This window comes from Anser cygnoides, chromosome 3, assembly GCF_040182565.1.
Source record: "Anser cygnoides isolate HZ-2024a breed goose chromosome 3, Taihu_goose_T2T_genome, whole genome shotgun sequence".
Lineage (NCBI taxonomy): Eukaryota > Metazoa > Chordata > Aves > Anseriformes > Anatidae > Anser > Anser cygnoides.
Window position 1 is genome coordinate 82,540,269 of NC_089875.1, and position 19,575 is coordinate 82,559,843.

Sequence of the window (19,575 nt, forward strand, 5' to 3'; positions counted from 1 at the left end):
CGAACCGCAAGGCTCAGCTCCGACCAGGGGCCGTGCCCGCAGCGAGCACCGTGCGGCGGGGGGGGGTGAACGAGGCTGGGGCAGGTCCCGGCCCGCCGCGAGATGGCGGCGGCACCCCCACAGCCCCGGGGCCCCGAGCGGGCAGGAAGAGGAAGCGGGGCCGGGGCCGGGGCCGGGGCCGGTCGCTCCCCCTGCCGGCGGCGGGCGGCGGGGCGGGGGGCGGAGCGGCGCGGCGGGGGCGGGTGTGCCGCCGCCAGGCCGTGGCCCCGCCGCGGCCGGCCGAGGAGCTGCGGCCGCTGCCGGCGCCTTTCCCTTTCCCGCCCCCTTCCCCTGCGCTCCCTCCCCCGCGTCCCGGCCCGGGGCGGCAGGAAGCGGCTCCCATGTCCGCGGCGGCGGCGCGGCTCTGAGCGGCTCCCCCCCCCCCCGCACCGCCGCCACCACCGCCGCCGCCGCCGCCACCCCCGGGGCCGGCCTCGGCCCCAGGGGCGCCCCCTTCCCTCCGCCGCGGACGCGCGGCCGTAGGCGGCTGCCGGGCTCCGGGGAGGCCGCGGCCTAGGGGGGGTGCGGGAGGGCGCGGGATGCGCAGCGGCGCCGCCGCCGCCGCGGCCTCCGGGGCCTCCGCCCGCCGCCACTGAGGCCCGCGGCCGCCGCGGATGCGGCCTCGCCCCGGCCAGGCCCTCGGCGCCCGGCGCCCCCGCGGAGGGCAGGAGCCGCCGGCGCGGAGCCCCGCGTAGCCCCGGGCCCTGCGCCCCCCCGGCCTGCCCTGGGCTCTCGTCCCCCAGGTGACAGAGGAGGGATGTCCGCTGCCGCCTCCGCTGACATGATTGAAACCCCCCCGGTGCTCAACTTCGAGGAGATCGACTACAAGGAGATCGAAGTGGAAGAGGTGAGTGGCAGGGAGCACGGCCTCGCCCCCGCCGCGGCCTCGGGGAGGGACCGGCCCCGAGCGGCGCCTGGCGTCCACGGCCGCCCTCCCGGCGCCCTCCTCTGCCCTCCCGGAGCGGGGCTCCCCCCCCCCCGAGAGCCGGGGGGCTCCCCGGGGCCCCGCAGCAGAGAACAAAGGGGTTTGGGTGCCAGGGAGCCGGCTTGTGCCAGCCCCCACGCGTGAGCCGGGCGCTGGGACGCGAGCGCGGTGGGCTCCTTCTGCTCCCTAAAAGTTTCGCCACCCGTTTTGGGATGGGTGGTGAACGCAGTTGTCAGACGCTTGCACAGGAGGGAACTGCGAGTTCTGGTGTGCCCTGGGAATCCTTATTTCTGTACGCCTCTGCTTTCCCCTCCTGCCCTGCCACCTAACTGAATCGTTGTATATTTAGTCATCGAACCAGTGTTGATTATTGCCCAAATTTACAGCTCTGATAGCAGTAAGGACACACATCTATCCTTTTTATTTGTTTATCTATTTTGACACAAGCTAGTGATGTTGCGCTCATGGATCTGTAACGCTTCATCTGTGACTCGTGCCTGTTACCCAGGAAGTGGCATTCAGTGTAACATAGTTGGAAGCAAGCATTTCTTCCTCATGCGTAGGAAGTTTCACAGTAGAATTACTGCCTTAAATCCTTTGGGTAAAGTACTGAATTTCTTACGGTCTTTTTTGTTTTCCTGGATTTCCCATGAAGCTAGTAAAGTTTGCATACTTTACTGAAAAGCTTAGTATGCGTATACCACAGTGGTGTTTGAATCGCAGACACACACAAAATATTTCTGTTGGATCTTTCTCTTCTGGTGAGGTCTCTACTGGCACGAAGCTGCTTCGCGCAGATCCATACTGAATTTGATCAGGCCAGTTCGTAGAGTCTGGTCCAAACAGACATCGAAGACTGCTTTGTGATTTTATTTGCTGATTAACATCTATCTCTTTTGGTAATAATTCCCCTTTTGTTCCTAAAATACTTATGTGGGAGTAAATTTAGCTTCTTATAGTAGCTTTTATAGGTATAACAACTATTAAAGTGATTTGGTCATAATTATCGGACTGGGCTCACATAGCCTGGGAGAGTTCGCAGAACATAAAATCTGTGGTATTTTAGTAGAACATCAGAACACCTTTTGCTGTATTCAGATAGTGTCATGGTGCCTTCAGCTTCCACCATAGCAGACACTGGAAGCTTTCAGAAGATACTATCTTCCGAAATGTTGCCTTTTCTTCTTTGTATGGATACGGCAATGGTGGTGATTTTTTGACTCTGTCTGATCTTTTCTTTTCCCTTTATACATTTAACTGTTGTAAAATGAGAGAATTTTATGGTGTTTGGGAACCGGAAGTATTTTTGCGTTTGATAATGTACTGACATTTTTGCAACACTTACTAATGGACAGGGATCAAATCACATTCTTCAGGAGAAGTGTCTTTCCTCACCCACAGAAGAAAATAAAGTTCATAGGAATTTAACCATAATAAAAAGGTGCCCAGTGATGGCTCATAAAAGTGAGTAGCACATACACTCCGCACACAGCACTTTGAACAAAAAAAACACTATATACAAACTTTTTATCCTCACAGCACCCTTGGGAAGACTGTCAGCAAGGACTGTATTGCCTTTTTGCATGTAGGAAACGTGGACTTGCAAAGCAAGTGATTGGCGTACCTAGAATTTGTCATTCTAAAGCTTAGTGTCCAGAGCGTGGCTGTGTCGTACATGCCTGCCTAGCACCTGCGGAGACAGGAATGTGTGCACAAAAATGTATGTAGAGATAGTGCTTAGGCATTAAGTTAGGCCTTATTTAATGTGATGGCTATGTTGTCCTCAAAGTAGTATCTGTGTTGGAGATGACAAATCTCATGTAATATGAGCAAGGAAGCTTTGATGAATTGTCCTCTTCACGAGGAAAGCTGATGACAGCTGTTGTAGCGTTTTGAGTTATGCTTTATATACCTGTCCTACCCGATACTCTTATTAGGCGATGGGGCTACCATAGTGCTCAACAGTCTGAATGTCATTGTGCAGTAAAAGAATTAAGACCTACCTTACGATAAAACAGGTGAACTGGGAGCCATGCTTAAACCTAGCTTTCCTCAACTGTGGTTGTTAACCTCTCATTCATGGTACAGTTTCAGAGCAGATGGACAACTTTGCAATCATAACAAAACATACACTGTTGCTAAAACTTTTCTGTGCTCAATGCAGATTCAGAAGTTTTCAGGGATTTTTAACTGACTGTAAGGATTCAAAATGGTCAAATTTTAATGGTAAACTTCAGACGTTTCAAAATGGAGTGTCAACAGATCTGCAGTGGAAACTCAAATGAATGCTTGTATAATCATAGCTTTGCTGTTGTATTATCAAGGCTGTCTTGTCAGCAGATAGCAGTTCCACGCTGCCACTGGTTTATTAATAGATATTGAAGTTCTGGAATACTTGCAGGCAGTGAGTCCTTGCTAATAAATGTGAGATCTATAAGTGCACTTTGATTTAGGTTTAGCTGAACACTGCTGGATAATATCAAGAATATACCATGTTTTGTTTTAGCTACCATGTATATGGCTGTATAGTGCAGCTATCCTGCAATATTACTTCCCATAAGTCAAGCATGTCTCCAACTTCAGGCTGCCTTCTCATTTTTTAAAGTGCTTAGACTGATGTAAAATGCAGAGATAATTATGAATGAGTTGGAGTCAAGTCAAGATTGATGTGACACGGGGAGCGTGTTCAAAACTAGAAGGGGAAAAACAACTTAAAATTTGTGTTCAACAGAAACGTTCCCTACTTTACCATGCATAATTTTGACTGTGTGTCTGCCCTTTCAAGTTTTCATGTACTGGATCAACAAATCACTAGAAACCGGATAAGTAAAACTAAGAAACCAAATAAGGAAAACTTAACAATTTATCTGAAAACTTAATGTAGTTAAAATCAAGTTAACAATGAAAAGCCAAATAGGTCTATTTAAAAATCTTGTACTTAAGTCTAGCCTAAGTATTGCTTGCTGTTCTTCCCAGAGGAGCTTTCACATCTAAGCAACAGACAGACTTTGGTTTGAGTTGTTCTAGCAACTTGCTCCCTGCCGCTCTTTCCTGAAAATCCACAGCCCTTCTCCATCATGTAACTTGAGAACAGTCCCATACATGACCAAAACGTAGACCTCTTCATCACATGATGTGTGTGTGCCTTAGATTGCACAGCCAAAAGATGCACGTCTGGTCTTGCATGCTGCGGCCCTGCCCAGTCACTGCATGGTGTAGACAGGTTGAAAACCATTGCCTCATTTGCCGAGTTGCAAGTTCCAAGTTGCAAGTGTCAGAGTGTGTAAATTACTTGAAAACTGTTGTTTAATGCTCTCCTGGTGTACTGTGATATACACTGAAGTTTGTATTCAGCAATCTATTTGAACAGCAGTTAATTCTAAGGGGATTTAGGGGAATGTTTTCTTTAAGATGAATAAGCAAGCTTTCTAAATATTTATTTTAGAAAACCTACTTAAGGTGCCAGCAACTAAAGAGATGCAATTTTTAGTCAGTTCACCTACATTAGATGTTTTTGAAGCAGTTGAATAATTTCATCAACTGTGAAAGAAGTGTGCTCAAATTTATGTACGTGTTCGTTGAAATTATGGAGGAGAGAAGTCCAGAGGCAAATATATGAGGAATTCAGTGAGACAAATTTTTTTTGCTCTTTGGTTTTCTTTATAGTTAGTTAACTTTAAATGAAATGCAGTGACCAGTTATGTCCCTTATACTACAAGGCAACGCTGGATTGTGTAAACTGCTGCTGAACATGGCCTTGTTACTACCTCTGTGTAAGACTTCATTGTTCTTATAGAAACAATCCATGATGGATTGCATCCAGTTGTAGAATACCTATTCTGAAAACCTGCGCAACTGGAAGGAGTGTTGACAAAAACTACAAGTGTGAGTTGAGATCTGAATAATACTCTTGGATATCTGACTTGGGCACAAAAGGCTTGATTCTAAGGAGATACGGGTGCTAATTAGGAATCCATCTGAAGTTAGTCAGTCTGCAGATTCTCATCTTTTTTCAGAAAGTAAGCCTCTAAGGTGCAAACGTGGACATCCAGAAGCAAAGACAAAAATTGAGTAGATAGTGAAAGCATAAGCCTGAATTTCTGTGATTTAGTCTAAGTACATTTATGATTTAATTCAAATCATCGTTTAAATTTTGCTTAGTTATACCAGTGGAAGGTTCTCTTAATTCGTCAACATGAAAAACTAGCTGAAGTGTAGAGTGTGAATTTATAGCAGAAGTTACACAACATCAATTTCATGTGGATGAAATTTAGCTTGCAGTAAAACGTTCACAAATCAGTAACAGTCTAGTTAAACCATTAATGTAAGACTTTACATCTATTTCAACATGTAGAACTATGTTCAATGAATCAATTTGCATCCCCTGAAATATACTGATATTTCCCTCTCGTAAGAACGCTTGGGAAAGAAACCTCGCAGGCTCTTGTATGCCAGTGGTGAAAGCAAGACAAGTATTTATGAGATAATAACCAAGTTCCATGTCTAATGTGGCAGCTAAGGCCACAAGTGAACGACAGTGTAACTGCTACCAGAAATAGGGGAGGGGGAAGGCCTTTCCCCGTGGAATAAAAACTTAAACAATGAAACAAACTTTGTGTGACCCTTTTTTATCCCAGCCAGTGGATTCCAGTAGTGCTTTACCAACTGTAGGATGATTATTTGTTTTTCAAAGACCAATAGTGTTAGACTGTGCCAGACCAGCAAGCCAAACTCATATTGGAGTCCCTCACCTTGAGTGTCTCATTATCCAGCAATTTGTGTCTAAACCTAGAATCTCCTGTCTGGGCCGCTGTAATGGAATAAACTGATTCATACTAGAACATCAGACAAATCTTTTGTTAACATGGTTAAATTATTGTTAATTAAAATGAGTTTAAATCTTGAGACAGCCTCGTAAAAGGCTATGAGTATGTAAAAAGTTGGAATGAAAATGTAACCTAAGTAACTGTTATCTTTGCTTGAGATGCACGCATTTCCTAGAAGGAGTGAGCTATCTACGTGCAGAGAGTTGCATGTTTGGAGAGGTGAAAAAAAAATTCTGGAAACACCCTGATCTAGTGGGTGGCATCCCTGCCTATGGCAGGATGGTTGGAGTTAGATGATCTTTAAGGTCCCTTCCAACCCAAGCTATTCTGTGATAACATTCGGAACAGGTATGGCAGTACTTTAGTACTCTATAAGCATGTTCTGCAGAAGTTGAAAAGAAATTGAAAGATTTCTTTTAACAGAACTAAGTAGTAGTACAGTGTTGTCCAACTCCAGAAGATGATGCCTTGAATAAGGACTGCCTGTATCGCTTTGTGGCAAAGAGAATTTAGGTATGTTTATTAAGAATAAAGTTGTTTTTTAATCAATGATTTTTCATTAAGAATTTTTTTTTCTTACAACGTTTTGTATAAATTAAAGTGAAGTTAAAACTAGATATGAAATCTAGGTGCTAGTGGGATTGCTTATGGTGTTTTTAGGGTTTGTATGAAGTTTTTTTCATTGCTTTATAAATCCTGGAAAGGGCAAGCAACGTTTTGAGTTGGGTTGAGCACCAGTAAAATAAACTTAACCAAAGACCTCGGCTGTAAGAATTGGCAGATCTGAACTCCTTCCTAAAAGTTCTGCCAGGATATTGGCCACAGTCATTTATGGCACAGGGCCGATTTGCTTCAACCTACTTAATAAAGCATAGCAAATGCAGGGAAACTAAAGCTGGAATTTGAGGCTGGAATGATAGAAAATTTAGGGATATATTTAAGGGGCTCTAAACTGTTGTTCATGGCTTCTTTTGGCACTTTTTTATGCGTGCCTTTTCCATATGTTGTACAGGCAGATGTGTGAAAAACTAAAAATATTAGTGTGTTTTTAGTACTGCTGCAACTGGTAGATAAAGAGAAGTTAACACATTTAAAATGTTCCTGTTTTCACAAAACACGGTCAAACTTTTTTTTTGCCCTCCATCATGCGTTGTGTCTGAAGCTTGAAAGATCCATGAGTTTCACTGGACCTTTCATTTCCAGATATGCCAGCAACAAAAGGGACAGACATACTAAAGATAATTTTGAGACTGCTCTCTGTTTGGAAGCACAGGTTTGGTTTGGTTTTGTTAATTTTGAACTGCTTGTCTTTCTTCCTATAATCATAAACAAAAATGTCATGTAGATAGTGCAAATTATGAAGACAATTCTCCAAAGAATACTACGTATGCTATCCAGGGAGCTATTGTATTTTATTCCTGCCTTGCATATCCAGCAAAGCCTTTTTAGAAAGAAAAGCACTAAGTATACAACATGCAGAGCTAAATGATATGGACTCTTCATGGAGAGGGATAAAAACTATTTCTGTATCTTCATATTTTTGAGTAAATAGAAGGCCTCTGCAGCTAATACAAAATCGAAACTCTGGAAGGATTAATTTCAACATTTGATAGGGGAATAGTGTGCCCCTATAGTATAAACTTAGATGCATTTTTCTTGTTTTACTGGGAAAGTGTAGGGGGACCACTGTTCATGTCCCTTAGGACAAAATACATCCTTAACAGCTTAACATATCTGCAGTCTCTTATTTCCTGCATGATTTCTAGTCTACATACTTACCAGTCAGTATAGTCTACATACTTACCAGTCAGTGTCATGTATCTTTGTTTATGTACAGCATTTGATACTATTTGTACACAGGGGCAGAGGTAATGTTTGTTCCACGGATCTTGTATGGTTCATATTCTTTAAATAAGATTCTAAATACATTATCTAAATACAAATGGTGATCTCTTTTGCAATGTTGTTTTATCACACGTTACAATGCAACTTTACTAGTATGGCTTTTGTAGGGAGAGGAATACATTCATACATAGTTTTTAATCTATAAAGCTCTTTGAGCATTTCTGCCAGTTTAAAATGTGTTAGTGTCACGTATTAACTCAGTGATTCTTTACAAGTTCTATTATGTGGGGTAGCAGAAGCACCAGTGTTATCCATTTCTAAACCTGTCATCTGCCCTGTATTTCCCTTTTCTTCTTATAAGATATTTAAAGGGCCAAGGCCTTTTACCAAAAGAATGTGTTTATTTTTAGATCATTTTCCAAACATACACAGTGCTACAGATCAACTGCTGTTTATTGATTTGTTGTGTCAATAATTCCATTAACTGTGCTTCATATAATTCAGAATATGCGCTACTGCCCAAACATATGGTGTGGCACCAATAGCAGGGGACAAGAAGGAATGAGCATGAAGAAACTAAAGTTCAGGCAGCGCTTCCCTTCTGTGCTATTAAGTTACTTAGTTCCAGTACACGGTGTTGAAGGAAACTTTACTTAGTTCATTTGTTAAACTGTTCTGACAAATTCCAAACTTGCTCCTTTAAAGAATAAGTTTGGCGAAAACTGAGAAGGAAGAAAATGAAATGGAAGTGGATTCCACCACTAGATCCATTGTGTTGATTATAAAGAATGTTTTTTTGCAATGAATAGGATACTTTTTCCAGATTAAGTAGGAAATACACAGGGGGATACCATACGTACTTGGTATACAACTTTAAGGTTGTATCCAATCCATCATTCCTCCTGACGGTTGCTCCTTCATATGTTGTGCTGGAGGCTGAGCTGCTTTAATGTAGAATTGAATCTTCTCTGTTTTCCCTGTCTCCCAGGTAAATATTTGTTTTGTTCATGTTCTCCCCTCAAGTTCAAGCCTCTGCACAAGCAGGCACAAGCCACTGATAAATTGGTATGGAACCTTGGCTGCATAGTCATTTATCAAACTCTTTTCACCAGCCATAAAATTTATGTATCTGATGATCTCTCACAGCCTTCCATTATGTAATTAAGATTTAGATTGCTTGGTAAACTTTTTTGTTTTTTTTTTTTTAAACAGTCTTTGGCAGTACTTCCTGAAGTGCATCTAATTCTTAGTATTTACTAATGGATTCTTGGTGTAAAACCAAAAAGTCATGGATTTATCTCTGGGGCACAGTATGCAGTTGCATTGGCTTATGTGCTGATTTTGACAGTGTGAAATGAAATGCAAGAGATACTTGGGCTTTTTTTCCTTGTTATATATATAATTTTATCTTTATACGCTTCATGAAAAAAATGTATTTAATATGCATATCGTTTATATTACACAAATGCAATAGCAAAATTGAAACTGTAATATATACATAATATATTTGTAGATATGTACACATACAAGTCGTTTCAGCAAGGAAAGATATAACTAGTGTCCCCCAAAGTAAACCTGATTTATGATAAACTGTTGTTTGTTTGTTTTCTCTCATGTTACTGGATTAAATGGAGCAGAGCCATAGTCAAAAGGCATGAAGGGTGTGAGTACGTTTAGAAAAGGAGCCTCACTCAGCCTTCCACCACAAGGTCAATTGTCTTCTGCTAAGACAAATCGTTATATGCACAATTCCCTTCCCCTAGGCCAGGAGGAAAGTTCTTCCCAGTTACTTGATCAGTTTGGGTTTCTTTGTGTTGTAGAGGAGCAGCAGACCTGGAACTGAATCGCTGCTGCCAGTGCAGCTCATCCCGCATGAGTTGCTCCGTGGCATCCTTCTCTATTTAATGGTATTTCCTTAGCGTTTCGGGGATGTAAGGAGGCTGCTAAGGTAAACGTGCTTGCACAGTAGGTTCTTTCTACATGCATAGTAAATCAGCACTTCTGCAAAGTGCAGACTTAGAGTGCACCCACAGATTGAGATTTTCTGTAAACTCTAAGTCTGGTTGTGCATTGTGAGGGGTGGCTAGAGGCACGGTAATAGACAGCTCTCTTATGCTGGTAGAAGAAGGTAGGGGCCTGCCAACACTGAGAATTTGGACATTTTTATTCAAAATGTGGTCTAAGTGAGAAGAGGAGATATCAAGAGAGACTTTGGTACTTTTCGGTCTTCAGGTGGTTCACCGTTTCCCATTTGTACCTATGTAGGTCATTCATATGTAGTTGTCATTCATATGGCTCTGAATTTCCAAACTTGCTTGTGGACTGCAAGAAAAGAGTTGGTGTCTGTTGCATCAAGAGAAGAGTCGTGGCCCTGCGCTAGCTGGAGAAAGTGGGTACAAGCAACAGGTCCCTTTTGTGAGGAGCAGAACTTGGCACGTTGTGGATCTGCTGTGGCCGTCTTGTGGTAGGCTTGGTCTGTGAGCCACTGTTGTGGTGGGTAAGGGCGAGAAGCCAGGGCATCCTGGAAGGCAAAGTGTGTGCTGTAATGTGGAACAGAAAATATTTCTTTGTGTGTATTAAGGAAACCAGAAAAGGAAAATGTCATTGATCACCGTTCCTGGGCAGCTGGCTCTTATAGCTGTGCATGACCTTTCAAAAAGATCTTGGGTACTTCCCCTTTTCATCTTTCTTAATGCAAAAATCTTGCTTATTTTTTTTTCTTCTTCACATTGGGCCTTTTCTTGTAGACTTTCTGATTTTAAGCATGAAATTGTAGCAGGTCTTGATCTATGTACCTGCAGCTTTATCCACCCCTGTTCTCAGGAGAACTCAGCCTCTGTTTATTTGGTATGAAAGCATGTAGCATACACCTCACCAGAGCATGGTTTATGTGCACAATAGTCAGGTCGCTGTGACACAGAGCCTGGCAGGTACTATCTTTGCATTGTTTCAGCACTGGCAATGTGCAGTTACTCACTGAACTCCTCCAAACTCCATTTTTTTGTAAGAAACCATCCGGTTAAGGAGTGAATTCACTACCAAGTCTGTAGGAATCGTTGTGATGTTTATAATGTGGATGCAATACCATGTTTGAACGTTTTGTGGGTCCTTTAATTATGTGGCATCTCTATATTTTAATTTTGAATATTCCTTTTGCTGTTGTTTCCAAAAGATCTCTTCCCTCTTTGGTTGGGTAATGTAATAAATAAAAAGAGACTCTAGTGAAGATAATATTGGGAAGTGTGTTTTTCTCGATCCAAAATAGTAATTTTGCGTGCGCGTTAACCCATTTCAAGAAGACAGTAAAATTAAACTGCAATAATAAACTGTTGTTATAATCTCATTTGTAAATGCTTCCACTCCACCCTCTGGTTTCTCTGCCCACTCCCTTTCTCTTCTCTTCTCCTTCATCCTCCAAAAAAGCATTCATTGGATTAGAAGTGTCTGCCTTGTTTCTCTAGATGTGTGCAGATACTTGAAAATTAAGGGCTAGTAACATGAGCACAGAATGCTGTTAAAACCATCAGCGAAGGAAGGCTGCTACAGCCAAATACAGAATTAGAGACCGACATACCAAGCCCATTGTCCCTTTCTTCTTTCCTTAACCTTCCCATCTGCTCCACCTTGCATTCCTTTGGACTTGGAGGGGCTCCTGTCCCTTAGCTTCTTTTATGCCATTCTGTGCCTTACATGTTCTCCCCTTAGCCTCCCTTCCTTTCTCTTTCAGGCATATGTAACTACTAGCTTGTCTGTGCTTTCCTGTAGCAGCTAGAGTCACTGTTGGTGATGGTCTGGTTTCAACTTTAAATTTACACATGGATGTTTTGTTGTTTCTGTATGTTGCTGGTTTGCTGGAAAGTGAAATTTCAATTTATAGTACTTTATAATTTGCCCATAACTGAAAGTAACCTCACAGAGGACATTTCTCTATATCCTGCTTTCATTCTCATGCTGAGTTTCAAAGAACTGGTGAACGATAACCTTCTTCACAACAGATGTTTTTAAAGGATTCTTGAATACTATAGTATGTAGAAGCTGCTACTACTGCTTCTGTGAAGTTACAGTGAAGACTTAGGGCTCCTGTCTTGCTTTGTATATCTTTAGGCAATGTGAACTCCGAACACAGGAGAAAGCAGGGATCAACAAAAATGGAGAAAGCATAGTTATGCAGATACTGTGCTTGCTTTCAGGACTCAGGAAAAATTTCCTGTTCTCACACTATTCAGGCACCTGTGCGAAAGTGGGAAGATAACTGAACACCTCACCCAGACTTTAGCATAGTTCCATACAGTTGTTTGGCAATGCACTTCCATTTCGGAAGTTTGACTTCCTATATTACTCACAAGCATAAAAATAATTGAGCAAGTAAAAATATGATTTCACTGGTCAAATCTGTAAAAACAAATTTGCCATCATTCCCCTAATTTTCTTCTGAGCAGATCTTGTTTGAAATAAATAAGATCAAGGTTTTCTGGAATACTGTTATTGAATTTCTTCTGTAAAAGATCTCTGGAGGAAGCTTAGGTATGCACGAGTTATGCTTTAACTGCATAATATTAAATTGCTGCTGTAAAACTCAATTTTGCGTGTCTTCAGTTTTCCAAGTTAAATTTATTTTCTATTTGTGAAGTTCTGGTCAGAAAATGAAACCATACCGAGTTTTAACTTAAGTATTTCATGTTATGTTATTCTAGGTTGTTGGAAGAGGAGCCTTTGGTGTGGTCTGCAAGGCAAAATGGCGAGCTAAAGATGTAGCCATTAAACAAATAGAAAGTGAATCTGAAAGAAAGGCCTTCATTGTAGAGGTACAGTAAGTTTGGTAAACACAGTTTTTTGCAAAGCTAGTTTTCTGTTTGTGTCAAATTCATGGGGACATTTAGAATATTTAAAACTGTGTCTGTATTGCAAAGTAAATGTGGTCAGTGGTACCCAGCACAGTCCTGGACTCCAGGTCATACAGAAAAGGACTCCTGTCAGAGCGTGCTGCTGCTCCTTTAGTTCACTCCCATAAAACCTGGAAGATAAGGGGGAAAAGGAGTGGGGAAAACACCAATTTCTGGTTTCTGTCCCAGTGTGGAGATGGGACACAGACAAAATACCCAGCAGAGTCATGGGGCCAATTAATGCTTCCAGGTGCTAGAGCTTCTAGAGTTCAGGTCCATACTCAAAAAAATGTTTAAATATTCAGCGGTTTAAATAATTCTGTTATTTTAAGTGTAAGGTTATTAATGAGTGTCACTCATTTAAGGGCAAATCACTTTTATATTCAATGTCTGCTTCTTTAGAAAGATCTTGAGCACTTAAGATACACCGATAAGCTTCCATACATAGTATGTGTTAGAATTAAATGCTATCTAATTTAAATGAGGTGTATTGTGTTATGCTGCTTAGTAAGAATCTGGGATGTTCAAGGTATACAAATGTATTAAAAATGTAACTTTTAAGGGGTAAAGGAAGCATATTTGTAATAGGCCTACCTACATAAAAATGCTCTTCATTACTATTGTATGTTTTTAATGTTACTAATCTGGCTGCTTTAGTACCAAGTAGATCAGATCGCTTTCTCAGCATTTTTGTGTTGGAAAGAGATCTGAGAATCACAGAAATATTTTAATAATTATTGGGTTTTAGGAAGCCCTACACAGTGCAAGATTAAGATGTAATGCTCCATTCAGTTCTATTAGAACTTCTGAAGTGCACAGAAAAAGTAACATTAGCTCCCTAGAGTGGACTACAAACAACATAAGCTGCCTCAGAAGTCTGTGTAAAGGGGAAAAAAAATCCTTCTGCTTTTTCTTCTGTCTAGGGCAAAGAAGAATTCAGTGCAAAATAGTCTTGTCTCTGTAGCAGGCATGCTTAACACCATCAATTAGTACAAGCAGCAGTAAGCTCTTGGAAACTGTCACATTAATATTAAACCCGATGGCATATTTTATAGGCTTGTGGCTTTTTTCACTTTTTTTTTTTTTCCCAGAACAGTAGCTTCCTTTATTATGAATAAAGCCATTATGGTTCAGATTGTTTATGAGGTCAGACAGTCTGGATTCCAACACTGGGGGCTCCAGGAAGAGCACAAAACCTTTAAAAAGCCAGAGTTAGAGTGCTTATGATTTGAGTGATCTTACTACACCATGAAAAAAAAAATCATTAAATTTAATTTCTCTAACATTTCTTTTGAATTCAGTTCCAGTTAGACACAAATCTAATTATATAAATTAAAATGCAAGCAGAGGCATTAGTCTTGTAATTTCTCAAATCGCTATCAAGGGTTATGCAGACAAATAAAACTATAATTGCTGTTGTTGTGTATGAATTATAGATGTGAATATAATGTTAGCATTTTTTTTCCCATGGTTTGAAATGACGTGTGATTTGTATTGCAGCTTCGACAACTGTCACGAGTAAACCATCCCAATATTGTCAAGTTATATGGAGCCTGTCTAAACCCAGTAAGTTATAGCTTTGTCAGTAAGACAAAGGGTGACTAGCTTACCATATGCAAGCAGCAATGCACAAAATGTGAAATTTATATACAAAGAGGGTGTTTTGTATATATTTGATATGTTTAAGCCACGATAATGCTTATTGACACAGATATAGATACAGATCTGTAGGTTGGTTGATATTTTCAGGTTCGTGTCTCCTCCCGTCCTCTTACGAGAAATAAACTATTTCAAGAAAACCCCAAAAACTCTTTCTAAACAGTGGTTATATTTCAATTTGTAAAAATGGCATCTGGTATCTTACATACATAGTGTCATTCAGAACTACAGTTCTATTAATTGCAAATCAGCAATGCAAAACTAAAATTTATTAGCAACACATGAATCGTAGCATGTAAATCAGTTCCTGTTCTAATATGTGCAGTTTTCAGGATTTGCTCTCTATGCCACAGCTGCAAACAGTCCCTCAAATTATGAAAGCAGAAGAGCAAATACTGTGACAGGACAGATATATGCATAACTAATTCTAGTGTGGAATGTATAATTGGTTAAAATAAGGATACATCTTTTTTTTTCTTAGAACTAGCTAATTATTTTGACGTGATATTTAAAACTGTTGAAAGCCACTCTAAAAAAATAGTAAAGGCAAATGAATTACACTTTGAAGACAGCATTTGATTTTCAGGATGGGAGCAGGAGGGAGAAAGTTTCCACTGTAAGTTAGGAAACAAGAGAATGCGCTAAGTATAAAGGTAATTTCTTTTTCTTATACGTAAATGTCTACCATTAACCCTGACTACGTCACAGATAAATTTTCCATTACCTTAAGCGTGGACACATTGCTTTTTTTTTTTTAAAAGAAAAAAAAAAGCTTTCCTTTAAGTTATAAAATCTGTTTTCTGCCCCTATATTTAAACATCCCTATTTTTTGTCCCCTCTTCACAAAGGTGTGTCTTGTTATGGAGTATGCTGAAGGAGGTTCTCTGTACAATGGTGAGTATCATTTCAATATGATGTCTTACTGGAGCTGAAGTACTGGTGTTAGTGAAAATATTACCTAGAATATAAAGTTGTTTCATACATATGTCTTAACAGATTTTTAAAGGGAAAACGTGCTTCTAAAAAATACTTTTCAGTCTGTCAGTGTGTTTTTGATAACAGTTTGTTATTGTTTGTACGAGTCATTGAAGGTTTTCCATTGGGAAACTTCATCTGAAAAGGATTCTCCCTTGTAAATTCCCTATGTAGTTGTTTAACATAGATTTTAGCAGGGATAGCCCAGAACAGGCAACATCTTTCATATTCATAGAATCATTGAATGGCTTGGGTTGGAAGGGACCATGAAGATACTAGTCAAGTTCCTACCCCCCTTCTGTGGGCAGGGACACCTTCCACCAGATCAGGTTGTCCAGGGCCCCATCCAGCCAGGCCTTGAACACCTGCAGAGCTGGGACATCCGCAGGTTCTCTGGGCAACCTGTTCCAGTGCCTTCCCACCTTCTGAGTGAAGAATTTCCTCCCAACATCTAATATAAATCTCCTCTCTCTTAGTTTAAAGCCATTACCCTTGTGCTAGCATTAACTGCCCAAGTAAAAAGTAAAATATTGTTACTGGGTGTTAGAATTCTAACATAAAATATTATGAAACATGACATACTAAAACTTAGACATTATTTTGACATTTCCATAAATTAAAATATCCTTTTGCAAGCTGTTAAAGCTTCAGTGATGAAATATTGTTAATTACTTAGATGCCATACAGCTTTCTGATTGGTATGTTGTTAACCCTATTGTATCTGTTGTAATATGCAATAAAGTTCTTTTTAGTTTGTGCCTTTGTTTTGCAGTGCTACATGGTGCTGAACCTCTGCCTCATTATACTGCTGCACATGCAATGAGTTGGTGTTTACAGTGTTCCCAGGGAGTGGCGTATCTCCACAGTATGAAACCAAAGGCTCTAATTCACAGAGACCTGAAACCACCAAAGTAGGTTTATGGCTTATATTTCTTTTTTTTTTTTTCTTAAAATTTGAGTAGAAAGTCATTTCTGATAATCTCATTATATATGACACAAATGCCTTTAATTGATACTAAATGTATTGGATGTACTGTATTCTAAATGAAGGCTGTGCCTTTGAAACTGCAGTTACAGAGGGATGGTGCATGGTTCAGGAAACAAACTAATCACTTGCTTTCAGTTAAACTGAAACTGGAAAAACATCCTGCTCCTGCCTTTCCTCAAAGAAGAGGATTTTAGTAGGGACAGGTCTCCTATTCAAAGTCATTTAAAATGTCACAGTTTTACAGTGGGTTGTGCTGTTCACTAAGAGAACATTAGGTGGGGGATTGCTTGATTGGTTGATTTTAATACTGTATTTAATCTGATATCATCATACATAATCTGTCGTGATCATCCTTCTCTATCCCCTTCCTCCAGCCCATTTCACTACCCCTAGCCAGAATCTCTCAACATTTTCCACCAAAACAAAAATGAATAGATTTCTATCCAGTCAGTTTTTTGATCTGATTCATCTGACAGCTTCAGATCTGGTTCTACAGGTTCAGTGGAAACAGAGATTTGCAGAATCACTTTTGGTAGTAGCCAGCAGTTTTACCAGATAAAACCGTAATGTGAAGTCACACTTTGAATCTTGAATTCTGTCCTGTATACCCACTTTTGATTTAAAGAGCTGTTAAAATGTAGCTTCAAGTTCTTTCATTTAAATAACTACATTGACTGATATTAATGGGAGTCTTGGTCATCATTCTTATGCCAAAATTGTTAAAGTACTTGTTTTTTACTCTCTGGCATCTGAAAGATTAATTTTGTCAATGTATGCTTAGTGGATTGCTATGCCTAAAGATATATATTTAAAATCTAGCATATAGAAATATGAATAAATTACAATGTGTATTTGGTTATTTAAAAACTATTTTGTATGCTCAGATTAGGCACAAGTGACTTTACTTATTTCTCAAATTAAAAAACGAGAGCATTGAGAAGCACAGCCTTAGATATTCAACTGTATTAGAATGATAGCCATCGGGATAAAAATTCAGTGTTTTATTACCAGACTATTTCATCCTACATTACTTTTTTTTTTTTTTTTTCCCTTGACAGTTTGCTCTTGGTAGCTGGGGGGACAGTTCTAAAAATCTGTGATTTTGGTACAGCCTGTGATATTCAAACACACATGACCAACAATAAGGGAAGTGCTGCATGGATGGCACCTGAAGTTTTTGAAGGTAACAATAATTATGATGTCGTTATTATGCATTCTTTCTAGGGATGCAACTTTTAATTTATTTGTATAGGAAATAAGAACATCTTTTAATTTATACTTCTATTTCAATCAGCGTATTAAAGTTTGAAACAGCTGAAAGACTCTTGGTAGAAGTCTAACTTTTATTTTAAAATCTTTATGATTGTATACTGCCAAATAATTATGCAGAGTTTCAAAGAGCAGCACCAAACAGACTATCATGTTACCATTAAATAGTTAATCACGTGAATATGTGGGGCCTTTGTTTGTGTCATTTCCAAGGCTTATATAAGGGATACCTTCAGATAGCTGCTGTTTCTTATTTTATAACTACATAAAACATACCCAGAGGGCTGTTTCGCCAGGATTGTGCTGTTTCTGAGATTCATAAGTAATTTCAAACTCTTCTGACATTTAAATATGCTGTCATTACTTTCATTCCCTATTCTGATCAGCTTTTATCTTTAGAATTTGCCTGTTAGTGTCTCTAAATTGAACATAATTGCCTTCATTTTCAACCCTCCACTTTATTGTAACTACATCTTTGTCTGGTTTTCTTCATGTTTCTTTCCTAGTTTTGCTCGTCTCTAGAGGTTTGATGTACTTCCTCTTGCCTGCATGCTTGTTATTAACAATTAATTTAGTTAAGTAAGAAAGTAAGCTATTTCTTAAGCTGGAGAAGACAGATGACAGTTGATAATTAGATAGGTATAATTGTTTTATGATTATTAGAGAAATAATACAGTCATCGTTAGATTGCAAATTAAACACATTTTACCCAGTCAATACCTTAAATTATTGTGATTAGCGCAGAGGGGTCTGGAGGTGTCATCTTCCTGTTTTAGGAAGCAGATGTCCTGTTTTGCTACGTTTTGCAAGTGCCTCTGGTGCAGTGGTTTCCCAATTTGTGGATCCAAATGGCTTCTTTTCTTTTACTGTCCTTGTTCTAGAGAGAAGCAGCAAATTATACATGTCAACAGTTAGCAGTTTTCAAAGGTGCTCCCTTCTGAGCACCACCTTTGGAGCTTTTGTTTTGAAGGTACCTTATTCTTCCTGATGTTACTCAGAGGACCCACCTAAAGGTGATTCTGTTTCACTTTGGTGCCTAAAAATTTTCCACTATATCACTTTATATCAGGGAACCTACAGTATTTCTTTAACTCTAGCTAGAAATGCTTCATTTCTTAACACTAGTTTATTATTAAATTAAATTATATACATTAGAGATGTTTATTCTTTTATAAGTAATCAACTGCACTATCAGTGTTAAAGCTAGATTTTTTTGAGTGGAAAAAAATAATCTAAAACAGATTTTGAAATAAATACATTGTAGTAGGGATTTACAGTGCTTATCCTAATTCCCGTTATATGAATGCAACAAGGCAGAACAAAGAAATCTTGTATTGCAGATTTATTGCTGGATGGCAGCAAAAGCCTTCAGTTTACATTTGGCTTTATGTACTTTTTTTTTCTGAAAGCTTTTACTGATAATGCCACAACCCTTCATACAAGTATATGTAAAAAGGAAAGACAAAGGAATCTAGTAATTTCTGTGTTGCAGCATATCAAATTACTCTTGAGGCAGCGATTAAGCAGTACTAAAATTATGTCAAAATCATTAAGCTTGTTTGCATATACTACTGCATCAGAAATCAGCAAAATAAACACTGATATTATTTTAGTGTTGTTTTAGTACTGAGTTTTAGATGAGAAATATAAAGGCACAAGAAGTATCTCTTGTAGATAGATGTCAGTGATCATTGAAGTAATGCTCTAATATTATGATTTTTCCCCCAGTTTTAAGGATTAGGGCACCTGGACCCTTATAACAGATCAAACAGTCTAAATGAAAATAATGTCATCTAGATCAGGATAAAGTGAAACAGAGCAAGTACTCCAATCTCTGCACTCCCTTCACTCCCTTTACAAGAAACTGTTTTAAAATGCTTTGGGATAATTGGATACATTGAGGAATGATGGTATGCAACTGTTATCCTACCTGGCTCTGTTATGTAATGAAACACTGTAGATTGTTCTCTCTCTATGATACTGGTTTTGGACCATCACTTCAGAATTAGTTCTCAGCCACAGAATAAAATTTCTGCGTTTAAACAGGAGAATAGCATTACGTCCCTGTCGTGGGCTGTCTGTCTCCCACTGTGTGCCACATGGGATCTTCACTCCTTCATTGGGACCAAGCAACTTTTTTCTGCTTTAGAAGGCTGTCTCCACTGA

The 19,575-nt window shown here is 39.8% G+C and overlaps 1 protein-coding gene across 5 annotated transcripts in view; it reads left to right on the top strand.

Annotated features, from left to right (window-relative positions):
• The first annotated feature begins 245 nt into the window (after positions 1-245).
• MAP3K7 (mitogen-activated protein kinase kinase kinase 7) overlaps positions 246-19,575 on the top strand; it is a 51,930-nt gene continuing 32,600 nt past the window's right edge. For 2 of the 5 annotated variants that reach the window (XM_048049481.2, XM_048049482.2), the window contains exons 1-6: positions 246-886; positions 12,330-12,440; positions 14,019-14,084; positions 15,026-15,071; positions 15,925-16,063; positions 17,199-17,323. In XM_048049481.2, coding sequence (XP_047905438.1) covers positions 797-886; positions 12,330-12,440; positions 14,019-14,084; positions 15,026-15,071; positions 15,925-16,063; positions 17,199-17,323 — 577 coding nt within the window. In that variant the 5' untranslated portion in view covers positions 246-796. Of the gene's footprint in view, positions 887-12,329; positions 12,441-14,018; positions 14,085-15,025; positions 15,072-15,904; positions 16,064-17,198; positions 17,324-19,575 lie in introns of those variants that run through there. The other 3 variants (XM_048049483.2, XM_048049484.2, XM_048049486.2) reach the window with 2 other exon arrangements.